The 20,306-nt window shown below is 33.7% G+C and overlaps 1 protein-coding gene across 3 annotated transcripts in view; it reads right to left on the bottom strand.

The window, feature by feature from the left end:
* Positions 1–19,174, bottom strand: part of LOC113552151 (homeobox protein cut) — a 35,154-nt gene extending 15,980 nt beyond the window's left edge. For all 3 annotated transcript variants that reach the window (XM_026954870.1, XM_026954879.1, XM_026954889.1), the window contains exons 1-3: positions 18,584–19,174; positions 16,064–16,253; positions 4,193–4,366 (exon numbers count right to left, since the gene is read on the bottom strand). In XM_026954870.1, coding sequence (XP_026810671.1) covers positions 4,193–4,366; positions 16,064–16,144 — 255 coding nt within the window. In that variant the 5' untranslated portion in view covers positions 16,145–16,253; positions 18,584–19,174. The remainder of the gene's footprint in view (positions 1–4,192; positions 4,367–16,063; positions 16,254–18,583) is intronic.
* Between the last annotated feature and the right edge of the window lie 1,132 nt (positions 19,175–20,306).

The raw sequence follows: 20,306 nt of genomic DNA, 5'->3' as shown, positions 1-20,306 counted from the left end.
TATTATAATACTCGTACGCGGTGGACAGCGTATTGGAATTAGTGGCAGATATCGGTTTCCACGCATATTATACATTGTGCATCGGCAAGGTGATACGACGGAAGAGAGTGGTACGCATATACATATATAAATGACCGAGTTTACAATCGTTACGAGGGTGAGGTTTTGACGGACTTCGTATCTCGGGGGATCGAACGGATGAACGTTGGCGGCGAATGAGGCGAAAAGAGTGAGTATGGGAGAGAGAGCGCACGGGCAGTGCGTATGTGCGCGAGCGGAGACGACGACGACGGACGGTGGAGGCTCTAGGATGTGAGGGTGTAGGGGGTGGATATGAAATATGAAATTTCGTAATTAGAAGCCCCGTCTATATATCGTATCACGTATATATATGGAGCGCGCGAGACACCGACACAGAGCAGAAGAGGGTGGGAAATGGTCGCGGGGTATGATCGGGTGAGGGTGGAAGAGCTGATCAATAATTCAATCCCGTTTTAAAGTGCGGGCCACGTGTGTGTGTGTGTGTGTGTGTGTGGGAATGAGATGCCGAACCCCGGAGATATATCTTCAAATCAAGATGGCCGCGTCAATCGTCTATTGTTTTAATAGTTGCCCGTAGGTGGGAGTTACCCCTTTCGCATGTGAGAGTGGGGACGAGAAACGCGGGTAGTTGGTGTGTGAGTGTGTGTATGTGCGCCCGAACACTGGGTACAGCGGACGAGAGGATGCGAAGTTCCGAACTCATATAATATATATTTATATATATACAGATATAATACGCCGTTATACCACGTTATGTGCCCATCTATCAACCCTCATTTTCTACCCTTCGGCGACCACTCGTCATATGTGCGTTTATACATGTTTGCGATCGCGAGCCTGTGTGTATGCATTGTAGAGTGAACGTCGGCGAAGAAAATCATCGATGGAGAGAGAGGCAGAGCGACCAAAAGTATAGATGCGGACGGATTTGCTTATAAACAGAGAAGGCGACTGCGGGGATCGTGTTTAGTCGTTTTGTTGTGTGTGTACTGGGCTATTAAATTAATAAATTATACGAGTATATACATATTGTGTGTGTGTATATCTTTGTGTGCGCCTATACATTTGTGTGTAGATTATTTGGCCGACGATGATGGTATTTGATACAATACTGCAGCGGAAAAAATTAATTATATTATACAATGTACAATAATATGTACGATTTTTTCTAAGAGTTTAACTTTTATATCATGTAATTATGCGATTATAACGTCTATACATTGATTCCAATTAGATGAATCGGGTCTGTGTAATGCACGTTTCTTATATATACCTATATATTTTGTCGTACATTTATACATAGGTACTTTGAAAGAATAGCGTATGAATAATACTTATGATGTAAAAGGGATAGCGACGCTGTTCAAACGCTTATAAATTTACCATCAACTGGTGTTAAATCACCATATTGTAATTAATTTAACATCAGTTGATGGCCTTAACTTTAGTAGTTAAATTAAACCTGATTAACGAAAGCTAATCGTGTTGTGTCAAACAGCTGGAAGTTCCTTTCAAAGTTTCAAAATTATACTCTTATATATTATAATAATACGTATAGTACTTATATTTGGCATATATATATATATATAAAAAAAAATGACATTTTTGTTCAATTAAATTAAATTCTGTGTTAGTAGTTCGGAATAGATGATAACTATAATGACGCAAATAATTGTTTTTATTTCGTTGTGAGTTGTAAGAATAATTCGTAATTATTTTTTATAATAGTATTTATGAACAGGTATATTATATATACAGTGGGTAATGTGTATCTTTAATAATTAGAAACATCATCGGTTTACTGAATATATTTAAATAGAATATTGTACATAGGAAAATAGTGAAGTAGTGGGTTGCGGGTGGCTGCAGTACGGCATGCGGCATGGATGGTGACAACAACGCGAGACGATAGCAACACCCGCACCTGTCGAGGATGGTGCGGTGGTGGGGAAGTCGTTTAACTAATTTGGCCGCACACGAAAAACCCTTTGAGCGTTTAAACACTTAAAAAACAAACGCACAACATTTAAACATTGACTGAAAAGGCTCCGCTCGGCGTCCCGTTTTCACTCTTCGATTCGCAAACAATTGTGTATAATAAATAATAATATAATGCTGCATAACGCTGAATTTTAGTCGATATTATATAGCTTTAATGTGTCTTTACAATAGTTTAATGTTGTCAATCAATAAACACCGTTAAAAATAATAATACAGCCATTAAATGGGACGTGCACTCAGACGTATGTATAGATATATATCGATCGCGACTGAAAACAATAATCGTCAAAGGCCACGTAATTATGGTATTATATTATTGAATATTCCAACACCCTGTCTATATCATATATATATATATTTATGTACATATAATATATATATGATTATATCTAAGAGATATGAGTGATATGAATAAGCGTGCTATCTGTTGTTAGATATTATATAATATTATATATGATATTCGTATATATAAGTTGTATAGTTATGATTTGCCGAAGTGTATTATTATGCGGATGATATCATTAATATATCACATAATAATAATATGTACACACTGTTTTCAACCGATGAAAAGACTGAAGAATGCACTCACGTAATAAAACGATCAGTTGGTATGTACCTATTATATATATATATATATCAATATATATAGTATATACATGTAAAATATACCTTCATATATATATATGCACACTATTAAAACACTAAATTGCGCGCGTTGTGTCTGCGGCCATTAATAGCGCACAAGAGCCTCCAGCGTAGGTGGTGGGTGGGTGGGGGATATATACTTTGCCCCGCGCTCGCTATGTCTACGAATTCGGTCCTTCGCATTTCCGTGACCTCATCACCGCCGCCGCCACCACGCGTTTATTATACATATTATACGCGAGTGTGTAAATATATATGTATATATAGTCTTTTTACTATACTTATTTATTATATACCTCTATACACACACACACACACATATATATATATATATATATATACACGTTCCACGATCGTATATTGTAATATAGTTTGCAATGTGTGCATGTCGTGCCGGTCGAGCGGGTTCGATTTTTAAGGGCCTCGCCCGATCATATCAGACCCTGGCGGCGGCGGCAACGACGACGATATAATATATACACACAATTATAATATATAACACAATATTATATATACACGTTGAAAATGCAGATGTAATAAAATCAATCCCAAAGTTCTTGGTATATTACACCCACACAAGACTTATTATGCGTCCGACGTAATAGCGTGATTGGACGTGAAACGGAAGGAAATTGCGTGATAGAAGTGGAAAATTTATACCATTACCTTTTTCCCCGTTCGTATGCACACACACAAACTCTTGTTCCTACATAACCATATCATACTATAACTATATACCCCTCCTGCAAGACCACCGAGCACCTTGTTTCCGATTCGATGGCGCCATTGGTCTATATATTTATTATATAAGACACACATAAGTGTATACGCACAAATACACACTCGCGTTTGAAATTCCGTCGTCATGTATAGAGTATAGACAGACGCTCGTTGTATTTTGTTTCGTGGAAATAATGTTTTATTTATCGTACATTTATAATATTAAATATGGTGATGTATAGGACTCAAGAATAATATATTATAATAATAATAATAACGGCGGAACGGCTGCTACTACGGAATTTCCGGGAGTTACCTTTATTCATTAAAAAATAATAATAATATAATAAAGAGAATTATAAATAATAATAATAAAAATGGAGGTGTTTGAAAGGTGATAAAATACGAGATTATAATATGTAAGACACATCATCCGGTACGGCGGTGGCAGGCAAATATTTGAATAAGAAGTGTTTGAATATTATTATTATTAAAAAAAAAAAAAAAAAACGGCACGAAGAGAGCCAAATGCCGGAAGTCGTCTATTGTATACGTTATTATCATATATATATATATATATATTTTTTATTGAACGCAATAAACGCTCGCACGTAATTCAGAGTAATAAACTGTCATCGTATATGTACCTAATACATATATTTATTATTATGACACTGCGTAGGCATATTTAATATAAATAGATAAATTATTATCGTGAAAAATGAAACAAGCCGTTTACTAATATCGTATTATTGTGTATTTTTCGCTCAAAAATGTTTACCTCTTTTTCTTTGGCTGAAAGCTCAAGTTCGGCAGGTGTCTTATTTTGATCCTCAGTGGATTCGACATGATTGCTCAGAGGCGTGGCCATGGTCATGACGTTCGTGTCTTGTGATTTATTGTTGGTCAACTGTTCCTTTAGGGTAGTCACTTCTTTTTCCGCCAAAGTAGCTCTCTGAAAAAGTCAAAAGATAATAGTAAAAAAAAATTGTAAGCAATAACGCGTATAATATATTATATATATAAGTACACCATATAGTATTATATTATAAGTACATAAATCATTATTCAAATTTCATTCTTCAGCTATGCAGCAATAGAAGTCCAAAGAAAATCACTGGTATCCGGTCTTTATATATAATATATGTATACGTATGGATGGATAAATACATGTCGGCCGTATACTATTGTAATAACGGCCACTCAGAATAATAATAATATATATAGTAATATAATCTTTCTGCATTGTGATATATATATATATGTCTAATATAATACAAAACACAGTGTGGTTCTAAGTATTGAACGTGATTGAAAATAATGGTCTACACGATGGTTCGCGGGTCAATTTGCTAGACGACTTCCTCGTCGTTTATTACATTTTATTATATCCACTTATGCCACGGAATCGATCGAATCCGGTCGCGCACATATTATACCTACATACTGTATGATTAAAATAAAACAATTTTAATAAGACAATATTTATGCCATTTCCTGCCATTATTACATATAATAATATATAGCATGCATGTACGAATTATAATACCTATAATATATAATAATATTGACTGAGGCTGTTCTATGTATAACAATATTGTTTGAATGCCACCTGCGGAATAGGTTATGATGTTATATCATTGCCTATTTTTTTCTGAAAAAGCTGTATAGCTATCATTTAGGGCTTTTGAGCGAGATTCGTCGAGCCCATTTCACATGAAATTTCTTAAATTAAATTCGTATACCTATTACTGTGTAGTTGCATATATAATAGTGATGTTTTTTTATGATATAATTGTATAATAATATCTAACTTTTGTTATTTTATCACAGTTGCTTTGATTATAATCTCGAAAATTAAGTTATTAATGTTTTCTATTTTGAGCGGTATAAAATAATAGAATATAGCTACTTTTAAAATCATGTGATTGATGATAACGCAGACTATGTAACAACTGGCAATATAAACTTATAACAGTCCTAGACCATAATAATAAATAAATTAGTACCTACATATATATTACCTGCCATATTATAGCGCGTTAAAATATAGACGTTAAACCCACTGAATTTTTAAAAATATTTTATCCCATAATATAAAAGATTATATGAGTATGATATGATACTAATAGGTACATTATTAAAGTTTAATAATGATAATGTTAATATGTTATAATATATATACACAATAAATCGTAACGCTTAAATTATATGGTGTCTATACGCGTTGCAAAGGCGTGATGAGTGACATTTTTATCATATCATAGTAAAAAGCAAAATGTTTATTTTCTATATATTTTTATCAGTTTTATCATATTACATATAAAATAACCGAAACGTACTATAGTCTAACTATATATATATATATATACTCAATACCTGCATCCTACGATTTATATAGCCTACAATTATATATAATATTTAAAAATAATATAACATGACAGACATCTCATCACCCTCCATCTTTTTCTTTTAAAAAAAAGCTCCGGGCAATTGCCCATGTTTAGACTTGCAGACTTATATGTTTACCGCGCCGCTGACGGGCGGCATTACAGCACGTATATATAATTATTACCAGTCGGTGGCGTTTACCTAGGTATATATTATTATGAAATGAAACATAATTTACCTGCAGCAGTGTTCACTGAAATATTTTATTATACGCATACTATAACAATAAAATATATCACGTGCTGCAGCGGGTATATGTTATATATATATTAACTGCGTTTGGAAAATGGCTACGAAAATATCGACTCCACCTATACCCCCGCCGCCGGGGTAATAATATATCAATCGAGCGTGTATATAATATATATATATATATATTATAATAAACATGATCGCATGTACGCGGTGCGCGGAGGGACGTCCGAATAACGCATACACAATAGTGTGGGTATATTACATTATACGTGTACGGATATAAGGACGACGGACAACGGCGCGCGGCGAAAAGAAAATATCGAACAATATATAAATAAAAATAACAATAAATCGACCTTCTGTTTATGTGTTTATATATATATATATATAAAGAGCTCGGTGGGAGGTGTCTTAAAGTAGGTGGAACTATTGGACCGTATCACGCGCCATTGGACCGGCCCCATCGATAGATCGTCGTGCGTGCGTGCGTGCGTGCGTGTGTGAGGCGACGGCGTTTTATTTCTTTTACTTTTTTTTTTATTATTTTATTCTCTTCTCGTTCTTTTCTGCTCGCCACTATATATATATATATATATACACGGCGACGCCACCGCCGACGCCGTTTGTTTGCGCAGAGTCGCGTCTCGTGTAAGGTGTATAAACACGATAATATAGTACATAATATTATATATATATATTATTAAAATATTATTATTATTCGACGACTGCTGTTGCTGTCGCACGCACGCACGTTTGTGCATAAAAACCCGTATGTGCCGCAATGTGACGTATAATATATATATACCATGTGTAGGTAGACACATAGGTGTACACACTGTATAAAAACGCGTCGGGTTCGGTTTCCATTCCGTATTTATCTATCCCGTCGTCTTTGTTGTCGGGTTTTATATTGTCTTTTTCTTTTTTTTTTCGTTTTTCGTTTTTCGTTTTCCGTTTCTCTTTTCCAACAGTCGCCCGCAGTCACGCCCACCACCTCTGCCGCCTGCATCACCGGCCGCGATCGTGAACTATAATGTGTAATAATAATAATAATACCTATCCATACACATTACATACCTATATATTTGTATATAAGCCTCGGCGGCGGACTTTATAATGTACACATATCATACACTGCAGTGCCCCCCCCCATACCTATACGTTATAGTATATAGTATAATATGCGTGTCTATATATAATATTATATCATTTATAGAGACAGAGAGAGAGAGATACCTTAATCGGTATTCGGTGTACGATAATATATATAATATGTAATAGTACGATGTGTGCGCCGTGATATTTGGACGTCTAGAAATCGTATACCCGCCCTCTCCTTAACACCGCCGGCCGTGCCATCGCCCGGCGGCGGCGTCCTCGCAATAATAATAATATGTTCGCGACCGCTCCTCGACAGCGGACAACGCCGCCGAATAATATTATGTTGTTATTATCACCATCATCATTATCATCATCATCATCGTCGTCGTCGTCATTATTATTATTAAGTTCTCATCGATTCGACAACGACGGATGTCTGTCTCGAACGATTCCGTCAGTCCGTCTATTGTCCGTACATAATTATTACGTTATATATATATATAATAATTTCCTACTATCTACTTAAGTCGAGTTTAGTTTTTTCGTGTACCTATACATAATAAAAATTATTATTATTATTATTTTTTTTTATATCTAGATAATGTTATACCTTATTAATATTTTTGAATATATTTATACTCCGACATTTTTATTCTTTTTAATTAGATTTCTTTAAAAATTCACTGTTGATTATTTTGATAGTTATTTGTACGACGTTACAAGTTATTATTAATAATTATAACGTACCGGATCTATCCATCGGCATCGCAACATAAAAAACATTTTCTGAATTCCCCGCATTGTTCCCGTTCGCGCATTTATTAAAAATAATAATGCACTGATGTTAATGTTAACTAACTATTCGTACATACAATATATTATATGCATGTTCGTTTTGACAAATTAGGCGTAACTACACTTAAGACAAAAAGAACGGAAAAATTTATTCGTATTCGGTCTATTATTTAATACATAACCTATACGCGTATAATATACCAACACCACGAGTACATAATATAGCTGCGGGGTCGTAATATGCTAATAAGAGTGCTTCCGGCCCTCGATAATTTTTACAGCGGCTGTTTTACAAGATAACAACATTGAATAATATACACATAATGCAAATAGGTAATTTATAAAATATTATTTCTAAAAAAAAAATATGTACTAACATTGTACGTATTGATAAACCCTTTATAAATACAGATACAGTATATAAATAATATTTAAAAAAAAAATTATATGCAAGAAGGTATTATATTCATTTACCTACGTCCTACACTATACTTGTTTTCGATAAGTTAATCTATCGTATGTATAACAACTAACAAGCACGTTAATATGAATGCTATATAAATGCTGCATCAAAGTTTACAAGAATTTTGGTACTTCTCGACAATAGCTAAACAACTTCCCCCAATTGCGCGGAATTCGTTCAAACATATTAGCTCCATTACCAGTCATTAGGGTGCGCGTGATAAAAATCCTGGTTTATCCCCTTTCGAAGTGCGTATAATATGTAGAAAAAATAAACCGTATATAACCTGTGTTTTCACGCCAAAACCAAAAGTATACATATAGTTACACAATATACATACCACACAGAGGAGGGTGGTTTTTTTCGCTACATACAAGACAAACACCCTTCAAAAAAATATCTCTACACAATAAATAAAAAAGTCAACCCACTATTTTTCATTTCCATATCTATACTTAATATTCATTAACGTTGTAAAAAAACAACGAAAAAACCGGTATTTTCTGTTTAGTCGGGGTTTTAATAATATATACCTAAATAAAAAATATTCATTTTATCGAGGTTCCTACCTATGTATACGGCGAAAAAAAAACGGAACACATTTTACCTTGTTGCCGAATTTTTAAATTGAAACATATTATTAAACATTCGTACTCTGCGACGCATTATGTATATTGAGTTTTGACGTATATGGAGAGCTCATTGGATTTTTCCCCTCGCATTATAACCCATATGGTTGATACGTATCTATATATATCCATTATGTGTATATTAATTAATTATATTCAATAAAACACCTGCGAATACGGCGGTGGCGGTCACTATTTTCTTGTAATTTATACAGTATATGTATAGAATATTGTCAAATTCGTTCAGAAAAACATATTAAATACTATCGGAATAATATTATTTATTCAGTTTATTAAATATATTACTTATATAGATGCATATATAATGAAACACACACATATTATACATATACGCAAGGTATATTTATTTTCTAATTATTATTTTACATCCGAGCAACCATCGAGTGTCGACGTCGGCGGCGCGCGTTTGACTTCCGCAGGGCAAGTCCGGACCCTTTTGTTTCTAACGCGTGGGTTCCCCCCCATCCACACACCTACTCACCATCCCCGGTCGCACTAGAAAAAAAATACCCACGGGCTCTCGTTGTTTTTCTGTCCATTTACATATTACACTGACACGCACACACGCGTGCGTTTACCAGTGAATGGGCCATATCGTTTTGAAAAAATGACAACAATAATATAGCCATGTGTATGTGTGTGTGTGTGTGTGCATGTGTTTGTATACATGTATGCGTGTGCTGTATGTATAGGTGATAAATCGGATCAAACAGAAGAAAACCCGTTCGTGGGAGGAGACTGCTTTAAAAAAGAAAGGAAAAAACGGTCTTGACACTGACGAATTGAGACTTTATTCTTATAAACATAAATCGCTTTGTGTTATTATTATTTTCTTAGCTGGTACTTTTTTTTGTTCCATTATGCTCATTTATATTATTTATGTGTTTATATACTATTCTCTCTCTCTCTCTCTCTGTATGCGCACATTCAACGCGGTGACTACAGTCTAACCTATTCCTCCCCTGGATTTCCGATGTCCCATTGTTGATCAGACGACACCTATTATACTGTATATATAAACATATTTACATATAAAACCGTTGACCTTTTTTTACGATTAATTAAATAATAAATACGATGCGGGTTTATTGTGTTAAAAAGGTGTTGATGAAATATTTAATTATTATTTGATTTAATAATCAAGAAAAAAACTTTCTATAATACATGTATGTGTGTGTGTGTGTGTGTGTGTGTGTGTGTGTGTGTGTATGTGTGTGTGTGTTTTAGTCCTCGTGGTTTCCTAGTAATTAAGGCGGTACAAGGCGCTTTTATGCATGTACAATGTTATCTTGTTTTTCTGCGTATACATCGATAACGATGAAAGAACGCCGCCTATAAAGGTAAAAACTATATAGATCGATTCTCATAAGAGTTGCAGATTTTCTATAACACACTTTTTTTACGCCTACTTACTCGCGTCTGTAAACTGTCGGCTTTATCTCAAAAGTAGACTAAGGAAAAAAAATAACAAATAAATACATATACATATATGAACGTGTCTAATAACACATCTCAATAATATAGCCACGAATCGTGAGATTACAGTTAATATGTCGTTGGAATTACAAAACTTTTGATTTCAGTATAATAAACTATATGTCTACATCACGTTTTTTAGAGTATAATATATACACGCTATGTATACTAATTATGTAATATAATGTACGTATATACTTATAAATATGGTTTTTGAAATAGTTTATTATATTATTATTGTTCTTACGTAGATATATATAAAGTATATATACCGATTCTAAATTATAAAATATTATGTTATTCTATAAGCAACATATTTCATAAGAACTAAGAAGTTTTTATTTTAATGACTTGAAATAATATATTATACATGTATTATTGTATACGTATACTTGTAAATTTTTATGGTTTTATTTATGTTAATTTTTTCTAGAAGCATTTTGCTGCGTTACGGTGTAGTGCGGTGTAGCTGCTGTTGCTGGTATCGATCAGATCGTTATCGGCGAATTGAAGACAAAATGGACAACAAGAATGACTCATTATGTGCATATACCGCGTGAGCTGAGGGGGAGGAAAATAATAATTGCGAAAGAACACATTACGCGTGGCAGGGGGAGAAAAATGTTTGACACAGGCACGTATGCAAATCACACAAGAACAACAAGACGGGGGCGGAAGTGCATATATACATCCGAAAAGGGTCGGATTTTTATTTTTTGTTTCGCGCATATACATAAAAAATAAAACCGAACATTTATATTGTGTTTGTTTACGTACAATCCGACACGTTGACACGAGGATATCGGATTTCATATCCAGAGCATGTTAATAAAATCATTCAACGTTAAAAAAAAAACGAAAAATAATTCGAATAAGTGATTTCTGTTTACACTGAATTCTTCGTAAACGTCGCATTATTTATTCGCACAAATAATAATTTTCTCGTTATTTTGAATACGTCGTTCCTCATACCTTATTACACGAATCATGGACAAAACACAGAGTGGAAATCCGTTTGAAAATATATCTCAGTAAGCAACTTGTAATATGCAATTTATTACGTATTGAATTATTTGTTTAATCAGTGCCTATTGAAATATACGCGTAGTTTGTGCATTATCGATAATGATACTGTGTCATTATCATATCATGTACATGCATATAGTACCTATAGGTACTATATATATATATATATATATATATATACTATATAATATTATCATCTAAGAAAATTAAAATTATTTTTTTTTTTTTGAAATACGAGATCTAAAAAAATATCAATTGATAGAAAAATATGATTTTTTTGCATAACGTAATTCAGCTATAAAATATAAAATATGATAAAATCATATTTTAAAACGTATAGGTATACAAATCATATATTGCATTTATAGTACCTAATTTAAATGATACAAATATCGATATTATTATTCATTTAAAATATATATCTCGAAATTAGGTTCAGAATAATAATAAAAAAAATATACATATAGGTATATAAATCAATAATTGATAAAAATTAATGAAAAGTAATAAACCTTATAATTTCATAATGTTGAATATAGTGTGATATAATTTATGTGTCAAATAAAAATTGTTGTGAACGATTGCTTATCAAAAAAAAAAAATGACTGCAAGTTTAAATGACATGAAAATACCACACTAAAAATCATGTCGAACACCAGTACTGTATATACATAATTAGTTATGGGAAAACGATGTGTGTTGGGAGGGAAAAACAAGAAAAGTATTCGAAAAAAGCTTTTCTTTTCTCGGTGCTCTGCCAGCCGTATAATTAGAATCGGCGTGTAGAGCCGCCACGGTGGTAAGGATAAAAAAATGGGAAAAGAAGAGGCAAATTTCTTGGTACGTCGTTTGTTATCCAAATGACAGGGCCCGAAATTGGCCCCGGAGAAAGTCTTGGGGGAAAAAGATTTTATTATAAGATATCCTCTACCGAGTAATCCAATTATTAACGTGTAAAAAAAAAGAATCACCGAGGATGGATGAAGATTACACATATACTATCCCCTGATCCCTTTAATCACGTTTATGCGTATATATATTCATATTATATTGATTAAAGTAGTTTCCATATAGCTAAAAAAATAAGAATCTTTGTGGAAACAGAATTTTCAAAAAATGTGTTTAGTGCGTGATTTCATGTAAAGAATTATAATATAAAACGAAATACATATTATTAAATTATTATTATTATTCATTATATTAAATTTAGATTATAAGACCGCTAGCGAGAAGGATGGCGGAGAGGGACGTTCCGGGCGTGAAAGATCTTTTAAGTCGTGATTGCAAATACCAATGGCGGCTGTGGTGTGGCTTATTCGAAATTAATCAATTGTCAGGTAACCCGATTTATCAATGACGGCGGAACCGGTTTTTGTTCGGGTTCACTAACCCCCCTTCGGGAGACAAAAATAATGGATGACAAAAGTCCCAAAAAACATATCCGATGAAATTTTTTCAGCCAAACATATGCAATAACATACTATCGTTATTATATCAGATAATAATAATACGACGTATTGATGTGTATGGTAATAATTAATAATACATACAAGTGTACAACTGTATAACGTTATTTTGTAGACGCCATCGCAATAAATGTTATGTGTATATACTCGTACATAATATATATATATACATATATATGCGTAAGATATACGAAATAATAATAAAAACACAGATGACCGTCGTCTACGCCATCACCACCGCCGCCGCATCGGTAGTATAATAGTTGAGACGACCGACGATAATATTATAATATACGGCGGTGATGGTCGTATATACCGAAATAGCCGTTTTGGATCGTTTTCAAAAGGGATCCGCCGCCGCATAGATCGGATGTGTCACTCTAAACAAACCGATTATTAAAAACCGCATTAAAACGTGTTTAATCTGTGTACGCCATTAGTTTGACGACACCTCTTCACCCGCACATCGTCGTGGTCTTCGTCGGCGGGACGGCGGCAGGAAGAGTTATACGCTCGGACCGGTCGACGAGCGGGGGTGGTTTCGGCGGTGGTACTTGGAACGGTGTAGCAAGTGTGGGGGAGGTGGGTGGAGGTGGATCCCGGTGCTATTTCAGTACGGCTGTCATCGTGGTCGTCATATACAGTTGCCCGTATTATAACGGTGGGAGTTTATTAATATGTGCTTTAAGTCTGTCCAACGCATACACACACACACACACATGTATTTTCGATCTATTGAGAAAAAAGTCCACGCGACAGTGTCACCGATGAACCCGTGTGTCGTCCGTGTCGAGTCGGATGCCAAGAAAATCATAAATTTTCGACATTTTTTTTCCTTTACTTTTCGCTGCTCGTCTCTTCGTTGTGTCACTCACACGCGCATTATACACATTGCTACACACTCCGCCAATCGGTCGGGAGGGAATAGGCGTCATTAAAGAAAAATCGAATGTTTTTGACACCGCCGCTACCGAAAGTCGTTGCTGCTAACGAGCGTAGGAGACACGCGTTTTTCTAAACTTAGACGGACACCGCCATTCCTATATTATTGCTACAACAGAGGGTATCCACGGTCGCGTATACCCAAAACTATATAACTTCCGATTGAATTGACACGTCGCAATAGTATTACATCATCTAGTCCCGCCTAGTTGGTGAAGGTACTTATTATCCACCCTATCCATTTACGGCCGAATCGAGGACGACCGGATTTGATTTTCGTTATAAAAATGATTTCCGTCTTCGTCATAGGTGCAATTTTATTTATAATATAGGTATTTGAGGTATTACTACGATGAATCCTCACGAAATACGATGACAACGACAAAACAACGACGGTACATATTTTATAGCGGGTAGCTGTTCAACCACCGACGCACGTGTACCGCCTGTGCTACCATCTATCGCCCGACCTTTGTGCCGGCGCCCCGAAACGCCGCCCGAACAGATACCGCTGCGGGTTTATTCCACCCCGATCTCATAAATGGTTCACAATTTTAAAGTATAATATATTTTTTTTTTAATTTAGAACAATATAATCATAATATATTTTATTGTATATAATGTGTATGTATGTATGTGCTTGTATTTATTTAATGAGCTAAAATTCTAAAATTAAAACACGCTGTCAATTGTGAGACGTTGCCAAATAATTCTGTAAACTAATAATTTATACGTTCGAACATACGTACACAAACATTATAAACACACGCAAACATGCGCACATAGAAAGAGACATATTATTATTATAAAATTCACTACTGTCACTAGGCAAAGACCGTGAACGGATAGAGGTGTATTTATATCTCGTATATGATATAAAATAAAGCGCCACTGAAAATTATTAAAAAATCGAAAAAAAATACGATAGATATAAATAAGATTTTTACGAGGCGATACGTGCGTAAAGCGATACGGACACAATAAATATATTTAATGAATATTTTTTTCAGACGTCACCCTGTTAATTATACATATTATCGTAATGCGCTCTAAATCTCCCCCGCCGACGGCTGCTGTATGGCGTTTAAGTAAAATTCTATTTCGGACCACGCTGCAACCGTTAATCGACACCCGATGCCCTATCTTGCTTCTTGTGGCGACCGTCATAATTTTAGACGTGCAATGATCCTCTCTATTTAATATATTTAAGTCAAATAACACTAAACGGTCGTCGTTGTAATAAAATATGTTATTAGACGTGTTTTGGATACCTATATATTATATACGTTAAATTTTTAAGTTATAGAGAGGCGTTTAAACCCGTGCGTAGGTTTGAAACAGAAATCGTGAAATTGTCCTAAATAGTACCAATATATCATTGGATTCAATAGTTAATCAATGACATATTTTTACACAGCATAAAAATGTTATGTACAATAGGAAATAATTTCGGTAAATTTTTGTTTATTATATTATTATATACTTGAGTATTAAACTTTTTTATAAATTTACATAAAAATGTTTAAAAATGCAAAAATCCAAAATAAATTCTAAAAATGTCAGTTTTTTTGGATTTCAGCTACTATATATAATGCATTATATAAACATATAGTATTTATATATTATATTTATTTATAAAAAAGATTTCAATAATTACAAAATTTTATAAAACTTTAAAAATACATAAAGAGTTCGAGATAATAGAAATGTATTGTATTCCCCAGGTGGAAATTGGTTATAATTTGATGTTTTACTGATATATAATGGTGATATCGCTGAACACCGAATTTATTGGGGTTTTGGATGTCTGTCGTAAATATATTGAATAACAATAAAGCGTGAACGATTTTATAACGTTTAGCCGTGCGTTAAAGAGCCGTTTGGCCCTGCCCCTTTGCCCTCCCTATCCTGGCGGCCGGCAAACCACATACAACTGGGATGTAACGTCTGCTGATGTTTCTGTGCCAACGGTTTTCTTTTTTACTCTTTTTTCCTCTTCCATTTAACCCTCGATAGTTTTAACAATGTAACGTGCACTTAGTGTTGAAAACATATTGGTTTCTTTATCTTTTGTTTTAGTATTTTACCTGTTGCCAAAATTGAGCCAGTAGATAGATACGTTCCTTTTTAAAGAGCCAATCCATAGACTGCATAGCCTGGACATCCATATCACGTATTACGCATAATTACCGTGAAAAACACAATAATTATCGTACAAACGGCCGTTATTAACAGCGCTTAACACGTAAATAATTTGAATGTTATCTGGCCAATCATCTGAAACACACAAATAGTTTATTATATTTATAATATTATATCAGATAGGTCTAAAATTGACATTACGGTTTTTAATTAAGTTAAAGGCATGTGAGCACTTAGATTGCATATACAAAACGCCTAGCAAAACTATTTTATTATTATTTTTCTCCTTTATATACACATTATTGTTGTTTAAAATAATCCGGAATTCATACAATCGATTAATACATACTATGGTGAAAAATAATTCGAAATAATTTCAAGTACAATACAATGATTAGTAAAATCAAGGAAATATGTTTACCTAACTATAAATAATGTATAGTATATAAATTGGTGAAAACACATGTCTTATATTTCAAATATATATTTGTATTAGTCATTTAAACTTTTTTGAAAATCATCTTGACATTAGGAGTCTAAAAATAATCATCATATTCAACAAATTATGTACTTGGTTGATTATCATCAAAAAAAAGTATGGATCACTCGTAATTCGTAATGAACATTTTAACAATGAACAAGCCATAATTAACATATCTATCTACATATTTTCTAAAATCGAATAGTTAAAAATAATAATATTATTAAATATACTTATTTAATTACCAAATTTGTAATTTCTATACTCAGTGTGATTAAACACATTTTTATTGCGTTTTCTATGCCCAATTAATATAATTGTTATTCTACTTTGGTAATTATTATTGTCGTTTAATTATGGCTGTCAAAATATATTGTATCTATAAATATTTACATATAAAAAAATGAATTGACAATTTTATTAATAATGTTAATTGACATTTATTCTGATCATGTTTAATTACAGTATATTGAACGTGTTTATCATTATAGTATTATATGCGGGCAATCAGTTTAAGGTAGAAACCAATTTTTTTTTTGCAATAAATTCCAAAATGAATATTATCAAAGCATATTAACAGTCAGCCGTCTGACGCACGCACGTCGAATATATGGGTGATGCCGATAACACTAATAAGCGGCTTATCCCTAAAGTTTTATAGTTTTTAATTATTCTATGATCGGGTTTATTGTTGGGAATATTTTTTGTATTTATATTTTTGTTTCGAAGCTTTGAAATTCAATAAGTAGGCTATCAAAATATTATAAGCGTTAAAACAAAACACCTGACGTCAAACAATAGACATAATGTTTTTATTATTGTTTATTTTTCGTAGAAGGTGTATATTTTCAGTCAATCGAAATTAAAAATTTTTATATTGACCATGAAAAATATATTGATATACAAGACTAAATTTAATAAAATTAAAAAATGTTTAACCGTTTTTATTGTTATAGATAGTAGTAGATTTTCATATAAATTCAAAAAAATCGTTGTTTTTACGATTTACAATTAAATGTTTTAACACGGTGATGATGTAAATACATATAGTATAATTATTATTTCTGTTAAACGTATCAGTTATATAATATTAAAATTCGGTCAAATAATAACTAAAATTAAAAATATAGTAATCCGAAATTATATTATACATTAAACAATTTACTAATACCTTCGTTAACATTATAAGTACAAAAAAAAAAAAAAAATCATAGTGATATAGAATACCATTATTTTATTTAACTGAAGATTTTATTTTAAAAATTTAAATAAAAATATTTTTATAAGCGTATATAATATATATAAATAAAATAGGTTGTTTGATAAATACTTAGTGTTGTTTTAACTAAATAATTTTATCAGAATGAAATATATATAAAATATTGTTATTTTATAATGCTTAAAACTATTAAAGTTATTTTTTTTTAGTTTAGATACGTTATTAATCCAAATAGTAATAATAATTATTTTATTACTAGAAAAAAAAAAACAATTCTTTTGAAATTTTAATTATTTTTCACATTGAAACAACTGACTCAGTTATTGTAATTTCTACAGAGGATTATAATATTTCAGACAAAAATTGTTATTTAACCATTATATTTTAAAATTTAGAATTCCTACGCAAATTATTTATAATAATAAGAAGATTTAAACTGCTACAAAATAATATATTTGATTAAATATTGTACTTTTGTAAGATTGAAAATAATAAGGGATTAAAATATTTTTAAACGTAATTATTACGTATTTTTATTTATTTATATAGTTAGTATAGTCAAATAATCGGACACTATTTAATTGGTATTTAATTGACTTTTCTTATATTCACTAAGTTGGAAAATGTATTTTTTTGGGAAAATTTTTTTTTACATGGAATATGAAAAAAACAGATTTACTCATCGATACAATTTTAAAGGTCGAAAATGTGTATATCAGGTAGCAGGAAGATAAAAATGTGCATGTCATAATAATAAAAACTCACCTTTGCGAACACACTCAAATGTACAGCTGTAGTAGGAAAACCGCTGGTGTGACAGGTCAAGAGATTGTCTACCCGGATCGCGGGAGATAGAAAAAAAATGTAAAAAAAAAAATACTATTCGGAATGTTTTAAGTGGAGATAAAAATTTTGTTCTCGAAAAATACCCTAAAAAAAACTTTTATCGTAAAAATGTTTCCGCACTTGTTTTTCTGTACGGGTATACGACACTGTTTTAGGGTGGTATTTCGGACGCACAAAAATCGACGCGTATCGCGAATGAAAAAATGATTTTATAATAAAACGATAATGATAAAATAATAACGACCGACGACGACAATATTATAGGTAAATGACGACGGTAATTATTTGATAATAATAATGAACAAATATTATATGGTAGTAATATTATTATTATTTTCGCGTATAAGACGGCGGCGGCGTCGGACAATGTGATTAGCAGACGCGACGACGGCGAGACACAAACACCACACGACAGCGACCACGATGACGACGACGACGACAACCGGCGACGACGACGAGCAGCACACGCGTGTCGACACCGCGCGTACAATCAGTGACGACTGGCGAGCGAACGGCGCTCGGCGGATACCGGTGGCCCACCGACGAGACGACGCGCGGCGGCGGCGCGGCAACGACGATATCTCCGGCGCGAGCGGTCCCCGTGCACTCCTGCCATCTGCCGGCGGCGGCGGCGGCGACAACGACGACTGCGAGACGACCGCGGTCGCACGGCGCACAATCCTTTACCCTCCGCGTATTATAGCTCAGCGTTATTTTCTTCCTTTTCATTTTTTTTTCCTCTCCTCTCACGGTCACCGTCCTCTCTCTCTCTTCCTATTTTCCGTTTCCGATTTTCCACCGGCCGCCACCCGCCCGCTCGTCCGCCAGCCCGCCTTTTTATTTTCTCTCTATTTTTTCCTTCTCCCCCGCAGCCCCCGTTTTACGACCCCCCCCCCCCTACGCCCACCGACTATACGTTTTCTATTTTGTATACACATCGTACTTCCGTCGGTCCGTCTCTTCCTATTTTATTATATGGGTTGCACGCGAATCGTATGATACTATATATATATATATTACGTTTTAACGTGTGCGTATATAAATGTATATATATATATTATCAATCACCGGGCACGGCGATATTGCTGCGGCCAATCGGCGTGTGCGACCGGCGGCCGACTTGGGCGCATACCGCACGGCGGCGGCGCGCGCCGGGTCGTAAGTGCGTCACTTCGGTGCGCCGATCGGTTTTCGCTTTTCTTTTTTTTTTCCCGATACCGCCGCCAATACACCGCAGCCGATCGCGCGAACGCCCATCACCCGCCCGTTGGGTTTTCATCACATAACATAATATAGGTATTATATATATATTATTATCTAAATGGTATACGGTTTACATTTTTTTTTTTACATATTGATATGCACATATAGATATAATAGTATTATAGGTACTCGCTCGAAATATGGCTTTTCGGTATCCACGCGAAGACACGAAAACGTTTGTTTTTTTTTAAAGTTCTCTTTCGGTATATACGTCAAATAAGTTTCTTTTACTCTCTTTCGACTATACACGCATATGAATAAATTATAATGTAGCTTGCAGCAGGTACATTACATGTTCGGTAGGAATCTAATTGACAAACCGTGATGGTCTTCAAACGATCGGTATTTTTTTTTTATCGTTTCAGCCAATTCAAAAGTG

Source organism: Rhopalosiphum maidis, chromosome 1 (genome assembly GCF_003676215.2).
Source record: "Rhopalosiphum maidis isolate BTI-1 chromosome 1, ASM367621v3, whole genome shotgun sequence".
Taxonomy (NCBI): domain Eukaryota; kingdom Metazoa; phylum Arthropoda; class Insecta; order Hemiptera; family Aphididae; genus Rhopalosiphum; species Rhopalosiphum maidis.
Note: the sequence above shows the minus strand (reverse complement) of the source record. Positions and strands in the feature narration are given on the sequence as shown.